This window comes from Oncorhynchus gorbuscha, linkage group LG16 (genome assembly GCF_021184085.1).
Source record: "Oncorhynchus gorbuscha isolate QuinsamMale2020 ecotype Even-year linkage group LG16, OgorEven_v1.0, whole genome shotgun sequence".
Taxonomy (NCBI): Eukaryota; Metazoa; Chordata; class Actinopteri; order Salmoniformes; family Salmonidae; genus Oncorhynchus; species Oncorhynchus gorbuscha.
In genome coordinates this window covers 65,847,527-65,865,085 of record NC_060188.1, presented here as the reverse complement: position 1 = coordinate 65,865,085, position 17,559 = coordinate 65,847,527, and the positions used below count along the sequence as shown (strand labels likewise).

Below are 17,559 nucleotides of genomic sequence, written 5' to 3'. Positions count from 1 at the left end.
GCCCAAGGCTATAAATTCCTACCGCCAGCGGGCGAATGGAGTTTGCCAAATAAAGTGATTTGCATCTCTGGTACCAGCACGTGTTGTAACACTTTTTGTTTCTGTAACACTTGATACCAGCACCTGTTTTAACACTTTTTGTTTCTGTAACAGTTGGTACCAGCACGTGTTGTAACACTTTTTGTTTCTGTAACAGTTGGTACCAGCACGTGTTTTAACACTTTTTGTTTCTGTAACAGTTTGTACCAGCACGTGTTGTAACACTTTTTGTTTCTGTAACAGTTTGTACCAGCACGTGTTGTAACACTTTTTGTTTCTGCAACAGTTGGTACCAGCACGTGTTGTAACACTTTTTGTTTCTGTAACAGTTGGTACCAGGACGTGTTGTAACACTTTTTGTTTCTGTAACAGTTTGTACCAGCACGTGTTGTAACACTTTTTGTTTCTGCAACAGTTGGTACCAGCACGTGTTGTAACACTTTTTGTTTCTGTAACAGTTTGTACCAGCACGTGTTGTAACACTTTTTGTTTCTGTAACAGTTTGTACCAGCACGTGTTGTAACACTTTTTGTTTCTGTAACAGTTTGTACCAGCACGTGTTGTAACACTTTTTGTTTCTGTAACAGTTTGTACCAGCACGTGTTGTAACACTTTTTGTTTCTGCAACAGTTGGTACCAGCACGTGTTGTAACACTTTTTGTTTCTGTAACAGTTGGTACCAGCACGTGTATTAACACTTTTTGTTTCTGTAACACTTGGTACCAGCATGTGTTTTAACACTTTTTGTTTCTGTAACACTTGGTACCAGCACGTGTTGTAACCCTTTTTGTTTCTGTAACACTTGGTACCAGCACGTGGTGTAACACTTTTTGTTTCTGTAACACTTTTTGTTGAAGGTAAGAACATTGCCAACTTAAATGTACATTTTTATTAAATGTAAATACTTATTTGAAATATCTGCCATCTGTCTTTAGACTGTCACAATACATTTATATAAAATATAGGGGTATATATAGGGGGAAGGGAAATATGTGTAATTTCGAATACTTCTTTTACATTTTGTAGCTTAGATTTCTGGCTATAATGGGTGCCAAGGACCTGAAGTAGACAGTGTGGTGGATGCTACCTTGCATTCTGTCAAACTGTCTTGCCATCGCCACAACCACCTGTCTCAAAGCAATCCTCTACCCCCAAGTCACAAGACTGTTCCAACAGCTGAACTACTGCACCCTACCACACACTTAGCATTTATTTATATTCCATACACACCAAAATCAGTTTTGTAGACCGGACCATTGCAATAGTTATGTCACCTTCCAGTACTACAAATGAATATACTTTCATATAATTCTATGCTGCAACTGCACTGTACTTATTCCACTCATAATGCACATGGGTAAACAATGTCCGTAGTCTAATATATCACTATAGGCTATTTGGAAAAAAAATCGTATTTTACTTTATCTTATTTTCTTTTCTGCATGCCTCTTGTACTTGATTTATTTTATTTCGTATTTTTAGTAGTATGTTATACAGTATATTTACTCTGTCACTTATTTGATTGCTTTCCTATGTTATTTATTTGATGACTATGTTACTTTGGTGAGAAGCCTGTGTTGCCCTGTTGGTGAGGTTTACCTTTCCCCCTTTCCTCTCTCTACTCTACAGATGTGACTCTTGGAAAGCCTTTTGTAAACAAAGAGAGAGTCTGTTAACATCCAAAGGGTGGTGAACAGAAAAATATTTCGGTAATCCAACCAGTTGAAAATATGTGTTGGTTCTTAAAGAATATGATATCAGATCAGTTGTCATCTGAGACATTATTACTGATGATAGGATGACAAAAATGGTGCCTTGGAAAGTCTAGACATTATAGTTATCAGATTCACCTGGAATTGTTGTGCAATTGTTTAAATGTTTAAATATGAAACAATTTGTGAACAGATTAAATGTAATTTTAGCTTCTAAATGAGAGAATTGGTTTTCATAAGTGAACTAGGCTCAACTCAGTGGCCCCGCCCATGTGAACAGACATTGGTTGTGAACTATGAAACACGCCTTTCTCTCCTTACTACCTAAGCCCTTTACAAAAATGTTACATTTGTGTTCCCGAGGACGTGAGGACAACGGTCCATACGTTAAAATGGCTAATATCAAACTACAGAACTAAGCCAAATTCAGCGACAGTTTAAATTATGGCAACTTGGTATGAACTTTGAACTCTTATACACTAAAGAAGTGATACCTCCTAGCCGTTGAGTGAGCAGCAGCAGCTGTAAACGTGGGCTAGGAAAGGACGGACAAAGTATCTCTTCTACCAAACACACGATGGTATTACAACGCCCCCGTTCTACCAGACATTCTTCAGAGGATAGGAAGATAGATCTCTGTTGGGCAACACGGCCTTCCATCTACGACCAACCTATTGAAGCACAGCTCAGAGTAAATATTTATTGCATTTTCCTTTTCCAAATGGGCGGTTATTTAGAATGCATAAGATTCTGTATTTACGATAGCATAGCTTTACAAGGTCCGATCAGAAACCAAATCCTGTGTTCCTCTTTCACGTCCTGACCTAAGTTCCTTTTTTATGTCTCTATTTTTTTAGGTCAGGGCATGAGTTGGGGTGGGCATTCTATGTTTTGTTCTATGTTTTGTGTTTCTGTGTTTGGTCTGGTATGGTTCCCAATCAGAGGCAGCTGTCTATCGTTGTCTCTAATTGAGGACTATACTTAGGTAGCCTTTTCCCACCTGTGTGGTGTGGGTAGTTCTTTTCTGTTTAGTGTGTTTACACCTGACGGAGCTGTTTCGGGTTGTTCTTTTTTTGCTTGTTTGATAGTGTTCAGTTTTACCATTAAAATGATGAACACTTACCACGCTGCACCTTGGTCCTCACCTTCTTCCACCAACGGCCGTTACATCCTCAGTCTTCCCACGCTTTCATTCAAACCCCAACCCCCTTTCTTTGTGTAACCAGCCGTCATATCTGTTCTGTCCGCCAGGGACGTTTTCTTTTATGACATAATTAGTAATCAATGTATGACCCATCCTGTGTATATGTAATTCTGTGTGATTGTTTAGGTATTTAGTAAATAAATTATTAAACCAAATTTGGTATTGCTGACTCGACTTGTTAGCCAGGGTTCCTGGCAAGAATTCCATGACTTCAGATGAGACTGAATAAGGTGACAGTTAAGAATTGAATGCTATTGATGTAAAAGATTACCAGGTCTTTAAGAGTTTATTCGGAAGATAACAGTTCTATAAACATTCTTTCGTGGTTCCCCGACTTTCTAGTTAATTACATTTACATAATTAGTTCAATCAGGTAATATTAATTACAGAGAAATTATTTTATAGAATAGCATGTCATATCACTTAATCCGGCATAGCCAAGACACGACACCTGCAAGTACATGACAATAACATTTGATTAGTCGTCACCATTGGATCCAGGTGACTACGATTGACATTCGTTATCTGATATGTTTTGCACACACACAATCATTTACAACGTTTTTTCAAATGGACATGGCATCCAATGTACCTTAAATAATAAAAATCTATAAATATAAAAAATAAGTGGTGACAGGTAGTAGGCCTGCTGCTGGCTTGATGCTAAATTAGCGTCTTGTCTCCAACTGGCAGCTGTAATACACGGCTGTCACGGGCGCTCTGTGAATGAAGCTGTCGCCATTGGTAGGCCTGCAATGTAAACCACTAGCTGGTGAGAGATACTTAAATTATCCACAGTGCCACTTCATTAGAGATAGGCATACCATGCATGTAGCCTATGACAAAATACATGGATTTAGATTTAGGCTTACTCCTTTGACCAACTGGGTAACACTTGCTCTTATACCTGTGTAATTAATTACTACAGTAACAACATATATTTAATGTTCTGGAACATTGGCAACTGGATGTTTCAATTTGTAGTTCATACATGTATAATCTATAAGATTTTTTTTTTACTTAATTAGCCATGAAATCCCGAGATTTAAAGCAACTGTTTTTCTGGAAGCTGTGATGCGCTATTTGCCCTACTTTTTCTCCCATGTGGGCCAGCCCCCAATCAATTGGATTTCTATCCAATGAACTTCAGCCCTCACCATTTGAGTGACAGCTATCAAGATGCACACATAGCAGAGTGAAAGAGAGAGCAATGACATATAGCACATATATACTCGTTTTTGACGCAGTGTGCAAGTTTTTTTACCACTTTTGTCTCAGGAGCACTACTTTCAGAACTACTGGCTAAAAAGAATACAAAAGTACCTGAGAATCTCTTTAATACCCAGGTATAAGAGCAACTCATTGAATGCCAACAATTGGCTGACCTGGCAATCTTATCAAGAGCAACAGGATACGAACCTGACTTACTTGGGTCCAATAATATATACAAAAGTATGTGGACACCCCTTCAAATGAGTGGATTTGGCTTTTCAGCCACACCCGTTGCTGACATGACAGGTATATAAAACTGAGCACACCGCCATGCAATCTCCATAGACAAACATTGCCAATAGAATGGCATTACTGAAAACCTCAGTGACTTTCAACGTGGCGCCATCATAGAATGACATCTTTCCAAAAAGTCAGTTTGTAAAATTTCTGCCCTGCAAGAGCTGCACCGATGAACTGTAAGTGCTGTTATTGTGAAGTGGAAACGTGTAGGAGTAATGACGGCTCAGCTGCTAAGTGGTATGCCACACAAGCTCACAGAACGCGACCACCGAGTGCTGAAGCGAGTAGCGCGTAACAATCATCTGTCCTCGGTTGCAACACTCACTACCGAGTTCCACACTGCTTCTGGAAGAAACATCAAAACAAGGACTGTTCGTCGAGAGCTTCATGAAATGGGTTTCCATGGCCAGGCAGCCTCACACAAGCCTAAGATCACCATGCACAGTGAAGGGAAATCTTAACGCTACAGCATACAAGGAAATAGCCGAATCCACTATTTTGAAGTGATGTCCATATACTTTTTATATATAGTGTATCTGTCCTTCCTTGTGTAGTCTTAAAGCCCCATAGCTAGAATTCCTTTACAGCCAATCAGTTGGAAAAACCTATTGGCTACTTTGCATGACATCACAAATGCTAGCCACACTACCTATGGCTATCATTTCATCCTAGTAGTCATCCACAGCCCACTATCAAACAAAGTCACATTACAACTTTCTTTGTATTACCATTTTATGGGAAAAATAGGAAACTTGTAAATATCTCATACCATTCCATTGTTCCCAAATTTTTTTTTTTGTGGCAAAAGGTGATAGTGTTGGAGACAAGACTGATTAGTCAAAAGCCTTCCATAGACATGGCCTTTCTGTCACGCCCTGATCTGTTTCACCTGTCCTTGTGCTTGTCTCCACAACCCCTCCAGGTGTCGCCCATCTTCCCTATTATTCCTTGTGTATTTATACCTGTTTTCTCATTCTGTTTGTTGCCAGTTCGTCTTGTTCATTCAAGCTTACCAGCATTTTTACTGTCAGCTCCTATTGTTTCCCAGCCTCTCTTTAATCATCCTCCTGATTTTCGACCTTTGTCTGTCCTGACCCTGTACCCGCCCGCCTGACCTCTCTGCCCGACCCTGAGCCTGCCTGCCGTCCTGTACCTTTGCTCCACCTCTGGATTACTGAACTCTGCCTGTCCCTGACCCTGAGCCCACCTGCCCCTGTTGCTACAATAAACATTGTTACTTCGACAGTCTGCATCTGGGTCTTACCTTGATCCCTGATACTTTTTTTCTTTCACTAGTAAGTTAGCTATAGAGTGCTGTGCAGTGTCTTCAGTATGGATCAGTAAAAAGCCAAGCAGAGTAGCAGACAGAGGCGTGACCCTTGGGTCATAGATGAATGTTCTTTGGGGGAGTGAACAAAAGGCTGGCACCAGGTTGTAAACCTGTGAAAAAGCTTGTGAAAAAATTGTTTTTACTTTAAACATTAAAGATATTGGAAGAGCCCACACAAATTTCACAAACTCACAATTTGATATTTGGTGAAATGTATATGGTAATCCTGGCAAAAAAAAAAAAAAGTAGCAATTTTCTCAGCCCCTTTGAATGACTATCAAATGGATGAGTGGGCTCCCAAGTGGTGCAGTGGTCAAAGGCACAGCATTTCAGTGCTAAAGTTGTCACTACAGACCCTGGTTTGATCCTGAGCTGTGTCACAACCGGCCATGATCGGGAGTCCCATAGGGCAGCGCACAACTGGCCCAGTGTTGTCCGGGTTAGGTTTGGCCAGGGTAGGCTGTCATTGTAAAATAATATTTTTTTTCTTGACTGACTTGCCTAGTAAAATAAAGGTTCAATTAGTTATTGAAAGTAAGTTGATGTTGATTCGGTGAAATTAAAATAAACAACTACAACAGAAAAATAGCCTATAATCCAAAGTGAAGTGAAAGAGTGTGCAATCAGTTGGGATCCCAACTGGAGACAGGAGAGGAAAACAGAGGAATGATTATTTTACATTTAAGCAATAGTTAAATGTAAGTATCCATCCTGTGATCTCATCTTAATTTAAATACTCAAACATGAGGGTGACCAAACCCAATATCACTCTCTTTTGTGAAATGGGGCGATATTCAGTTTTGAAACCAGGCTTGATGATAATACCATGTCCAGGTGAAGTTAGAGTACACAATACTTTGTTTCTTACAACACAAACATATAATTCTGAATCATGCATAGTGAACAACAGGAACAAATGTTGGCACATTGATCATCAAATGGGAATGTACTCTTGAGGTATTAAACGTACAATTCATTTTCTCCCTTTCCTCTCTTTGCATAGAAAAATACAAACACATAAACACCATAACACGCACAAATACAAAAACACTTCACATAAGACTCCAAAGTGTTATAATTCATCTCTCATCTTCTTGCCCTTAGGTCGCACCAGTCTGCCGAGGAAGAGGATGGAGTTGGTCTTGGTGTCCTTCACCAGGAAGATGAAGGGATGGTCAGCGTAGAACAGCTTGGGGTTCTTCAGCTTATCTGTGCTGAAGATGCTTATGTCTATGGGGTTCCCATCGGTGTCCCACTCCATGGCAGAGGCATGGAATACATTGGACAGATACAGGTCCTTCTTCCCAGAGATGTTGGACAGGTCCGCTTTGGTCTTATCCACAGCCTCAGTCAGACCCAGCTCCCCAAGGTGTTTCTGAGAGAGAGAGAGAGAGAGAGAGAGAGAGAGAGAGAGAGAGAGAGAGATCTTTATTGTGAATGAGTTTGAAGCATGAACTCTCAGCCACCTAAGAGCATCAGTGATGTGTGCTGTATCCTAACATGTTATTCAAACCTGGATCTCATAAACAGTTAACAAAATGATTGTTATTCAAACGTGTATCTTATAAACAGTTAACAAAATTATTAATAAATGTTGTTTTAAACAATGACCTGTGTCATCTCTAGGTTTTTCCAGTACCTGGATGTTGTGGCTGACTTCCATGCAGACTTTGGGCAGAGACACAGCAACAGCCGTCTCCTTTAGCTTGCCCATCCAGTCTTCCAGCTGCTTGCGGGTCAGCAGCTTCTCCAGCCTCTCCAGGGGCTCCACGTGGTAGGGCATGAAGAACACCAGGCTGGACTTCTTATGGGCCAGGGGCATGCTCAGGATGAACAGCTTATTCACTGTGTCTTCGTGGAAGCCATAGATACCTGCAGGTACGGTCAGTATGGATACAGACTCAAGAGACATTTCTTGGGCATTTCTTTACATCTTCCTTCACTTTGAAATGAGAACACCCCAGTTCAGTTCAAAGGTACTTTATGAAATTATAATGAGGGCTGACCTGTGCGGTGCATCATGGGTACACCAACAGTGTGAGTGTGAGACACCAGGAAGCCACGGTTGTCCACCATCTTATGGTGGAACTGTTCATTCCAATGGGCTGTTCAGATATAAAGTAAAATACAATTATACTGTAAATATGTGAATGATTAAAACAACTAAGCGAAAGAGAGAAGAGTGCATCTGCAAAATTCTGGTCCTTTGTAAGAGAGAACTCACGTTTAAAGAACATGGCGTTGATGATCATGGCCCCATCGGTCTTCTCCACATCCTTGGTTACCTCGGGCAGCTTGCCATCGGTGGATTTGGCCGCCCAATCGTTGATGGACTTCACAGCGCTCTTCTTGTTCTTGAAGTTTATCTTTGTGTGTTCATATTTGTAGTGCTTCTTGCTGCTCTTGACAAAGGCATCTGCAAAGTTGACCGAGCTGGGGCTGTATAGGCGGTTGCTGATCTTCCAGGTGACATTACGGGCCTTGGAGTCGCTGACCTCCTCCAGGAGCTCGGCCAGACCAGCATGCAGCTGCTCGTCCTCCACTTTGTTAGCGCTCAGCACGGTCTTGACCTGGGAGGCAGTGGATGCCTTGCCCCCGAGTGCCACCAGGCCCAGGGAAGAGGCCACCACCACCGGGGAGATGAGGATGTTCTCCAGGTCATTTTCCTTGGCTATGTTCTGGTAGAGGCTGAAGGCCAGGCTGGCGCTGTTGTCAGCCAGCAGGGTGGCGTGGTTGCTCAAGACCTTGTCTGCTGAGGCGGCGGTGGCAGCGGAGGCTGCAGTGGCCAATAGGGCCATGGCTACCAGGTTAGTCACCCACATGGTGTCAACCATATCAGTAGAGACTTGAGAGGGAGGAAAAGGTGTATGTATGTGTTAGATGTATACAGTGGACTTTCTTATGGATTATCATAGCGATTACAGAGCAACAGAGTCTCAAATCCCATGTGTTAGAAATTAATTAAATTAAATGAAATGTGTCCTGTATTTTGAATGCAGAAAACCTCTTGTGGGACTTCTCTCCTTGCTCTTGCCAGTGATAGCATAAGTTACGGAGATAATGCACTTCTCAAACACTTCGCTGAGATTCAAGAGGAATACCACATTCTCTTTTATTCAACCTGGATGATGCAGAATGGACATGCTGTGTGGTATACTAAGCTTTCATTATGCAGTCTGTAATGTAATTATAGACCTGAATTCATTGGTAGAGAATCTGAGAGCAGGGTTGACCGTGCCATTGGAGAGTCTCCAAGTAGACATTCAAGGCAAGACTCAAGAGCCACGTTGACACTGCAGCTGTAAAACGACTAGAAGATGAAAAAGTGGCCAACATTCTAAGTGGAATAATTCTACAGCAACTAATGAGGGCCACTGAATAAAGAATACAAGTTCTCTTAAAAAGAACAATGGACATTTAAATCAAGCTCTCGCTTCATTTGGGGGACCAAACACTTTTTATTTATCTCTCTGCTCTGTGTTGCCCTGCAGGAGGCTTTCGGTAGCAGACAAGTAGCAACATGATCAGGCTAAGCCATGAAGTCTAAACAAAAGGATGCTATGCATCCTCTGAGGCCTGGAATGAGTGACCTTAAGCAGGCGTGAGGCTTCACATTTTTCAGTATTAAACAGAAAGTTTGATCTCTAATGTAACAATGACGCCCTTAGAAGTTTTGTTGGAACTACAAATGATTTCAGTACATTCTAAATTTGCATTACCTATTATTTTGATTCTGCACGCATAATTACAAATCACAACACAAGCTAATGCCTCATGTCCACCAGATGCATCAAACTCTTCATTGTGAATGGAGCAGTCCACAACTGTATGTGTACTGCATGTTTTAAAAATGTTCAACTTGTGCTTTGCTTTACCATGCGGTGGTGCAAATGGAGGTAAACACACTGACTCCAACTAGCTAGGTTTTAGCTAGTTGAAAAGCGAAACACATGTAATAATAATAATAATAATATATGCCATTTAGCAGACGCTTTTATCCAAAGCGACTTACAGTCATGTGTGCATACATTCTACGTATGGGTGGTCCCGGGAATCGAACCCACTACCCTGGCGTTACAAGCGCCATGCTCTACCAACTGAGCGTCAAGTACGGAAAATGTGGGCCAGACATCCGGCAAAACAAAATGCATATGCATCTGGTGGACATCGGGCGTAATTCAATGCCCTTATAAGTCATAACAAAGAAACATCCTGGCACGTACAAATACCGGCAATGACGGTCTCATCTTATTGGACAGAAACCACTGTGAGAGAAAGTTTATAGGACGAGGAATATGCCGGTTTACAGTTCCGTGCATCGTCATTAATATCTGTTTGAACATATGTTTATAAATTACACAGCTCATTTCTTCTGATAATCTATCTGATACTTTCTCTACACTCTCTACCACCACACAGCATGTCTTCAATTGACCAAGTAAAGTGAGATGCCCCCTGGCAGAGGCAACTGAGACTCAGATCAGAGCACAAGAGTCTGTTGCTGGGTGGGACCGCTACTAATAAGATAGGCTTCCTCAGACATGGCACAATTCAAAGCAGCATTGCCACTGTTAATTGACCATCACTTTATTTGATCAGCATAGCATTTTCACTGTCATGTGACCCATTCATTAAGTGTGAACAGTGAAGTTGGGAGGAAGAAGTATGTTTTAGCCTGACAACTTTTTCCTTTCAACTGGCCTGCACATGCTCAATCACATGAAGCTGTATTGTAATACAGAATTAAATTAGCAAAAATAATGTTATAAGCCCGAAATGGATGGACTTTCACATTCCTGGTCAGAAGTTTTCCTGCAGTTAACACAAGTCCAGCCCCCCCCACCCTCCACCCCACCCTTTTTAACTTACCAGGCTCTTTCAGCAGTTTTCCTCTAATTTCTCTCTCAGCTTCCACACGATCCTTCAGCTGGTCTACAAACCATGGGGGAAATATTCTGGAAGTTGGGGAATGGAAAATGTTAATGACGTACATTGATTTTCAATGCACAGTGAGCTGCACTGGGCACTCCCACAGTATCTGTTGAGCAGCTATGTGAGTAGGACTTTCCCCCTCCAGGTCCTAAAGCCTGAGACACACTGAAAGCTCATTCACACTGCAGACAGACATCTGGCAGAGTTTCTATAAAGTTCATCGTTCTATATTCTCAAATGTTGCTACTGTAATATACTGTACACAGTTTTAGACCATGCATCATAGAGCAACATTATTTTGTATTTATGGCCCTCCTGCCTAACAAAACGGGGAACATATGCATGCTGTCTTAATTAAACAACATTTTCCACTTCCATTTTCGGATTTTCTGACAACTTCTAGATGTTGCACACCGCTTTGAGCCAGGGGTAAACAACAGACTGCTGGACTGAAGACAGTGTGCAACATCTATAAATTGTCAGAAAATAGTGGTGGGAAATTGTGTTTTCTTAAGACAGTACACATATTTTCCTAGTGTTTGTGTGTGACATTAAATCAAGTTAAGGAGGAAATTGAGGCCTTTGCAGCCTGAATGGATGATGCTTTATGTATGAGCTGGTCCCTGGTGGACACGAGTGTATAGCGGGCTGGGTACATTAATGTCAGACGCAGATGGAAAACAACATCAAATGAATAATAGTGCCATCTGTTTGGGTTACCTACTGCAAACAGAGTTGCAGGGAAGTTTTCTAACTAGGTCATTGAAAATCCAAAATTCCATGAGACCGAAGAATAATAATTGTTAGGGGTACAAAGTACTTTGGTATTATAATGGTTATGGTTCATAAATTTTGCTTGCAAGTTGCGAAGATTTTACAGTTTTTTCTTCCTCTTCATCCCCCTTCTTAGTGCCACGTCTGTGACTGTGTCTGTCTGATTTGAGAGACTGATAGCGTGGGATGCAGGATGGGAGATGTGTCCATTCAAGCCCCCCTACCTGGTCTACCTAGCCATGCCAAATTGTTAAATTATCCCCTGGTGTCTAACTGACTCACTTTTCCCCAAAATGAACAACATGTCATTGTGGACATGCATACAGTGTATCTGATTATTCCCTGTCGAAAAATCTATCCAGGCACTCTAAAACATGGAGTGTTTCTGCTGAACAGCAATAAAGTTGAGGAAATCACTCAACATGCCACAGTAGCCCAGTGTTTGGTGCCAAGGGATTTGTGACATCATGTTAGAAATTAGGTCACATTACATTGGCTATGCCTCAGCACTGCTAGAGTGAAAAGGCTATGCATAAGACACATGTTCCGTTGATGTTTAGATAAATGGACAATTTACATAGAGCCAAAATTGGTCTGAGTACAAAATAACTATCCCCACTCACCCACACCACATCTCCACCCTCAACATGAAAAAGCATAGCACTTGGCTACATGCTTTTGTATTACATAGCTAAATTCCAAACTGGCTCTTTGTCTCAGAAGAATAGGTTGGCCTGATATACTGCCTGAGGGCAGCATTGGTTTAGTTTTGCGTGCATATAGGGCTAGGCAGCTTCAATGAACTCTGCTGCTAAGGCTGCAGCTCAGCTAGCCAAGAGATGGCACTTCGAACACCTATACAGTTCAGATATATTTTTTATTAAACTCAAATTCACTGTCACTGATTAACGGCAGATACAGAAGTAGGATCTCAATTTGGTCAACCTGTTGTTGCAGGAAATGTCCTGCACAGCTGGAAATGCACATTTGTAGTGTATTCAAGGCTTCTAAAGTTTTGCCATAACTAAAAAATGTATCTACCCCTACAAAAATGCCCATTAATTATAATCCACACAATAATTATAATTTCCTGTTTCTGCAGGCTTATTCTCCTGTTGTGAGAAACTGGTCAAATTAAGATCCATCCTGCATCTGTAGGAGAGACATAATGGTAAAACTGATATTAAGATAAGATATTGTAATGGCTTTAAAAATCCTGTGCCTTTTCTGCATATTTCTACGAATGTTTACAGACCAATCCATGAATGGTTTAATCGTGGTAATGGTTTAATTGTGTACATTATATAAAGGGCTATATAGTGCAGTCTCCAACTAAGATCTTATAGGCAATGCGAAACACAATGTTCTCTGTCATTAATAGATGACTGTATTGCGCAGGAGGCTGCTGAGGGGAGAACGGCTCATAATAACGGCCAGAACGAAGCAAATGGAATGGCAAATACATGGAAACCATGTGTCTTATGTATTTGATGCCATTCCACTTATTTTGCTCCAGCCATTACCACAAGCCTGTTCTCCCCAATTAAGGTGCCACCAACCTCCTATGCTGTACTGTATTGTATGCCTTCACTGAGGACTTAATAGCTCACGTTGGTTATTGCCTGCACAATACTGCATGTCAAGATGCATGTAACAATAGCAACGATGGCGGTATGGGAATCCCATCAACAAACAGTAGGAAAAAGGGGCAGTGGAACAGAACGTATATCCGTCTCCATGTTGTCCAGCTTCCTGTGTTGACCTGCCTTGGTTCCACATCCAGAAATACCATGTAGCAGAGGGATGGAGGTGCTGATCATGGAGGGGGGAAAATAAGCATTCATGTGAAAAACTGCCAAAGACATCTGGTTTCAGTTACCCTACAGTTCGTTCAGCACTTCAGCTTAACTTTTTTTTAAAGTAGGGTTATAAAGTGAAAGACAACTTCCATATCTTAGGCCTATAGCTCATCCATATTTTGAAGCCGAGGAGCATCCTCAAGATACCTTCTTATTCTTTGGAACTTTTCTCAGCAAACTTGGACTTTTCTCTTAAATACGAGCTCTCTGTAAGAGGAAGCATGGTCACAGTCGGTTTCTTCCTTTAGAAATAGAAATTGGCCTGATATTCTCATGATGTAAGACCTCAGTAATGTTGCAAAGCATGCTGATGCAACCTTCAGCTGTTTAACTCTCACCAACTACTGCCAAACCCACTCAAAGATGTGATTTACTGTATAAACTCTGGTACAGTAGTTTAGTGCCTGTCTGGAAAGAGTGGAAGTGTGCAGAGATATACTGTTACAGTTTATTCTGATCTCATTTATGCAGTGTTCTTCAATCATGTTCCTGAAGACCCACGGCCAGGTGAGCAGACCTTTGTTCCAGCCCCATACTAATGAATCTGAGTCAGTTAATCAGGGGGTAAGTTGACATCAGGTGTGTTATTGCTGGGCTAGAGCAAAATCCTGCACACACTGTGGGTCTTTCGACCCATGATTGAAGACCACTGCACTAATGAGTAGAGTTTGTGTAGAAGATTTGTATCATGCAGAATCTTTTGTAATTTTTTGGTCATATTGCTGACATACATATTGACAATACTTTCAGGCGTTGTGCGTAGGAGTAGGGGCTAGTGTACATTTGGAACTGGACAAATGTTTTAGAGAGAGGCCATCAAGTGAGCAAAGTGAGCTACAGCTGGCAATAGCATTCTCTGGTGGATGAACATCTGCTAATGTGCCATGATCATGACAGAGCAGGGATCAGGGACTTATAGAGAGAGGAGACGATTATGATTCACCACCAGGGACTACCAAATGCTAGGGAATGTTCAGCCATGAGCTCTGTTGCACAATTATTATATATATATATATATATATTTTTTTTTTTTTATCTCCACTTGATTATAGCATTTAGATATCTGTTTTTTTTTTATCCAATGACAGTCACACAATTTAAACTATTGGTTATAGACTTAGAAACTATCTATATATTTAAAAGAAACAGTAATTAACAGTTACAGTTTATAAACTCCTAAAACAACGCCTTGTAAATTATTACAGTCAATCTCCAGCAGAGTGCTCTCAGAGACAGACGCAGATTCACAGAGTCTCTGGTCACCTACTGTACAGTATGCTAAAGTAAATTAACTTCACTTGTCAGTTGCACAAGATTAGAGGGAATTGACGCAATCATCTTCCAAGCCAGGAGTTAATCTGTGGCTGTTAGGCCTGAAATAGATATACGGTTGGAAGTCACTCCCTGTGCCTGGTGTTGGCTCAATGCCTCCGAGCTGTATCAGGGGTTGGTGCTTGATGGCACCTGTAGTAGGCCAGCCATCCTGATTACTGGAGGTACCATACACAAATAGTACAGTCGATTAAGGCATGGACATCAAATCCAGCAGTGAAAATCACCAACTACCATGATTTGGAACAGGGCCGGATTAAGAAATCATGGGCCCCAGAGCTTTTCATTTTTTATATACATGTACGGTGCATTCGGAAAGTATTCAGACCCTTTGACTTTTTCCACATTTTGTTACGTTACAGCTTTACTCTAAACTGGATTAAATAGAAAAAAATCCTCAGCAATCTACACAAAATAACCCCATAATGACTAAGCGAAAACACATTTTTAGGCATTTTTGCAAATGTATAAAACAGAAAAAACAGAAATACCTCAATTACGTAAGTATTCAGACCCTTTGCTATGAGACTCGAAATTGAGCTCAGGTCCATCCTGTTTCCATTGATCATCCTTCAATTGATTGCACATAATTTGGAAAGGCACACACCTGTCTATATAAGGTCCCAGAGTTGACAGTGCATGTCAGAGCAAAGACCAAGACATGAGGTCGAAGGAATTGTCCGTGGAGCGCCGAGACAGAATTGTATCAAAGCACAGAGCTCGGGAAGGGTACTAAAAATATCTGCAGCTTTGAAGGTCCCCAAGAACACAGTGGCTTCCACCATTCTAAGGATCGGACCCGTTCTTTTCTATTTCTGCATAAAATCACATACCCAAATTTAACTGCCTGTAGCTCAGGACCTGAAGCAAGGACATGCATATTCTTGATACCATTTGAAAGGAAACACTTTGAATTTTGTGGTAATGTGAAATTAATGTAGGAGAATATAACACAAAAAATCTGGTAAAAGATAATAAAACAAAATAACATGCGTTTTCTATTTTTTTGAATTGTTCCATGATTTTTGAAATTGAAGAGAAAGGAATTTGTATAATTGTAGATTCTGACCACCAGGTGGTAGCAGGGTTGTGCAAAGTTTCAGACTGATCCAGAGAAGTATTACATTCCTACACTTTAGTCTGCCAGGAGTTTGCCCAAATGTGACGAATTGTTCAATTGATATATTTTCAAGTGCCTAAGTATAGAGAACACACAAAAATGCTATGGTAATGAAAAATGTAAGTTTACACACATCCAGGAATGTCATACATGATGGACAATTAGCTTCCCTGCAGAAAAAACGCTAATCTTCAGATGTCTAGGGGTGGGTGTGGGGCCAGAGACAACAGGGGTTCAAACTGTAGAACCCCGTTCCTACATTTGAAAATAAAAATGGATTTATCAAACAAAATTATACTTCATTTAATCTCTGGGACCCTCAGGATGACAAATCAGAGCAAGATTACTGAACGTAAGTACATTATTTACCCTCAGAGGTGAATGTATCAAACAAGTTGACGTGATAAAAGTATTTTGTTGTTGTGCACTCCTCAAACAATAGCGTAGTATCTTTTTACTGTAATAGCAATTGTAAATTGGACACATTAGCGATAACCGTCCCGGTTTATGGACACCGATCCCATAGAGGTTAAATGGAAGAAGTTTGGAACCACCAAGACTCTTCATATAGCTGGCCAAACTGAACAATCAGGGGAGAAGGGCCTTGGTCAGGGAGGTGACCAAGAACCCGATGGTCACTCTGACAGAGCTCCAGAGTTCCTCTGTGGAGATGGGAGAACCTTCCAGAAGGACAACCATCTCTGCAGCACTCCAACAATCAGGCCTTTATGGTAAAGGGGCCAGACTGAAGCCACTCCTCAGTAAAAGGCAGATGACAGTCCCCTTGGAGTTTGCCAAAAGGCACCTAAAAGACTCTCAGACTGTGAGAAACAAGATTCTCTGGTCTGATGAAACCAAGATTGAACTGTTTGGCCTGAATTCCAAGTGTCTCGTCCGGAGGAAACCTGGCACCATCCCGAAGGTGAAGGGTGTGGGGATATTTTTCAGCAGCAGGGACTGGGAGACTAGTCAGGATCGAGGGAAAGATGAACAGAGCAAAGTACAGATAGATGCTTGATGAAAACCTACTCCAGAGTGCTCAGGACCTCAGACTGGGGAAAGGGTTCACCTTCCAACAGGACAATGACGCTAAGCACACAGCCAAGTCAACGCAGGAGTGGCTTCGGGGCAAGTCTCTTAATGTCATTGGGTGGCCCAGCCAGAGCCTTGACTTGAACCTGATCGAACATCTCTGGAGAGACCTGAAAATAGCTGTGCAGCGACTAAAAATGGGAGAATCGCCCCAAATACAGGTTTGCCAAGCTTGTAGCATCATACACAAGAAGACTCGAGCCTGTAATCGCTGCCAAAGGTGCTTCAACAAAGTACTGAGTAGAGGTACTGAATACTTATGTAAATGTGATTTTTCAGTTTTGTATTTTTTTAAACATTTGCTAAAATAAAAAATAAAAAACTGTTTTTACTTTGTCATTATGGGGTATTGTGTGTAGATTGACGAGGGAAAATCGATTTAATCCATTTTAGAACAGGGCTGTAAAATAACAACTTTTGGAAAAAGTCAAGGGTTCTGAATATAGGCTACTATAGGCTACTAAATAACATTTCCGAGGGTGCACTGACTCACTGAATAACAAAGATTAAGTCATAGGCTCCTCACAGTGATGGCTGATGTAACGGCGTTCTTCGTTTGTTGAAAGAGAGTCGGACCGAAATGCAGCGTGGTGGTTACTCATGTCTTTAATGAAGAGATCGCGATACATGAAATAACTTATACAAAAACAACT

General features: G+C 41.2%; 1 protein-coding gene across 1 annotated transcript; it reads right to left on the bottom strand.

The window, feature by feature from the left end:
• Positions 1-5,185: 5,185 nt before the first annotated feature.
• Positions 5,186-10,853, bottom strand: LOC124000626 (serpin H1-like). The gene is made up of 5 exons (XM_046307144.1): positions 10,667-10,853; positions 8,022-8,642; positions 7,804-7,902; positions 7,437-7,669; positions 5,186-7,172 (listed from the first exon to the last, which is right to left on the bottom strand). The coding sequence occupies exons 1-5, from the start codon at positions 10,788-10,790 to the stop codon at positions 6,870-6,872; spliced, it is 1,380 nt and encodes a 459-aa protein (XP_046163100.1). The 5' UTR covers positions 10,791-10,853; the 3' UTR covers positions 5,186-6,869.
• Positions 10,854-17,559: the final 6,706 nt, after the last annotated feature.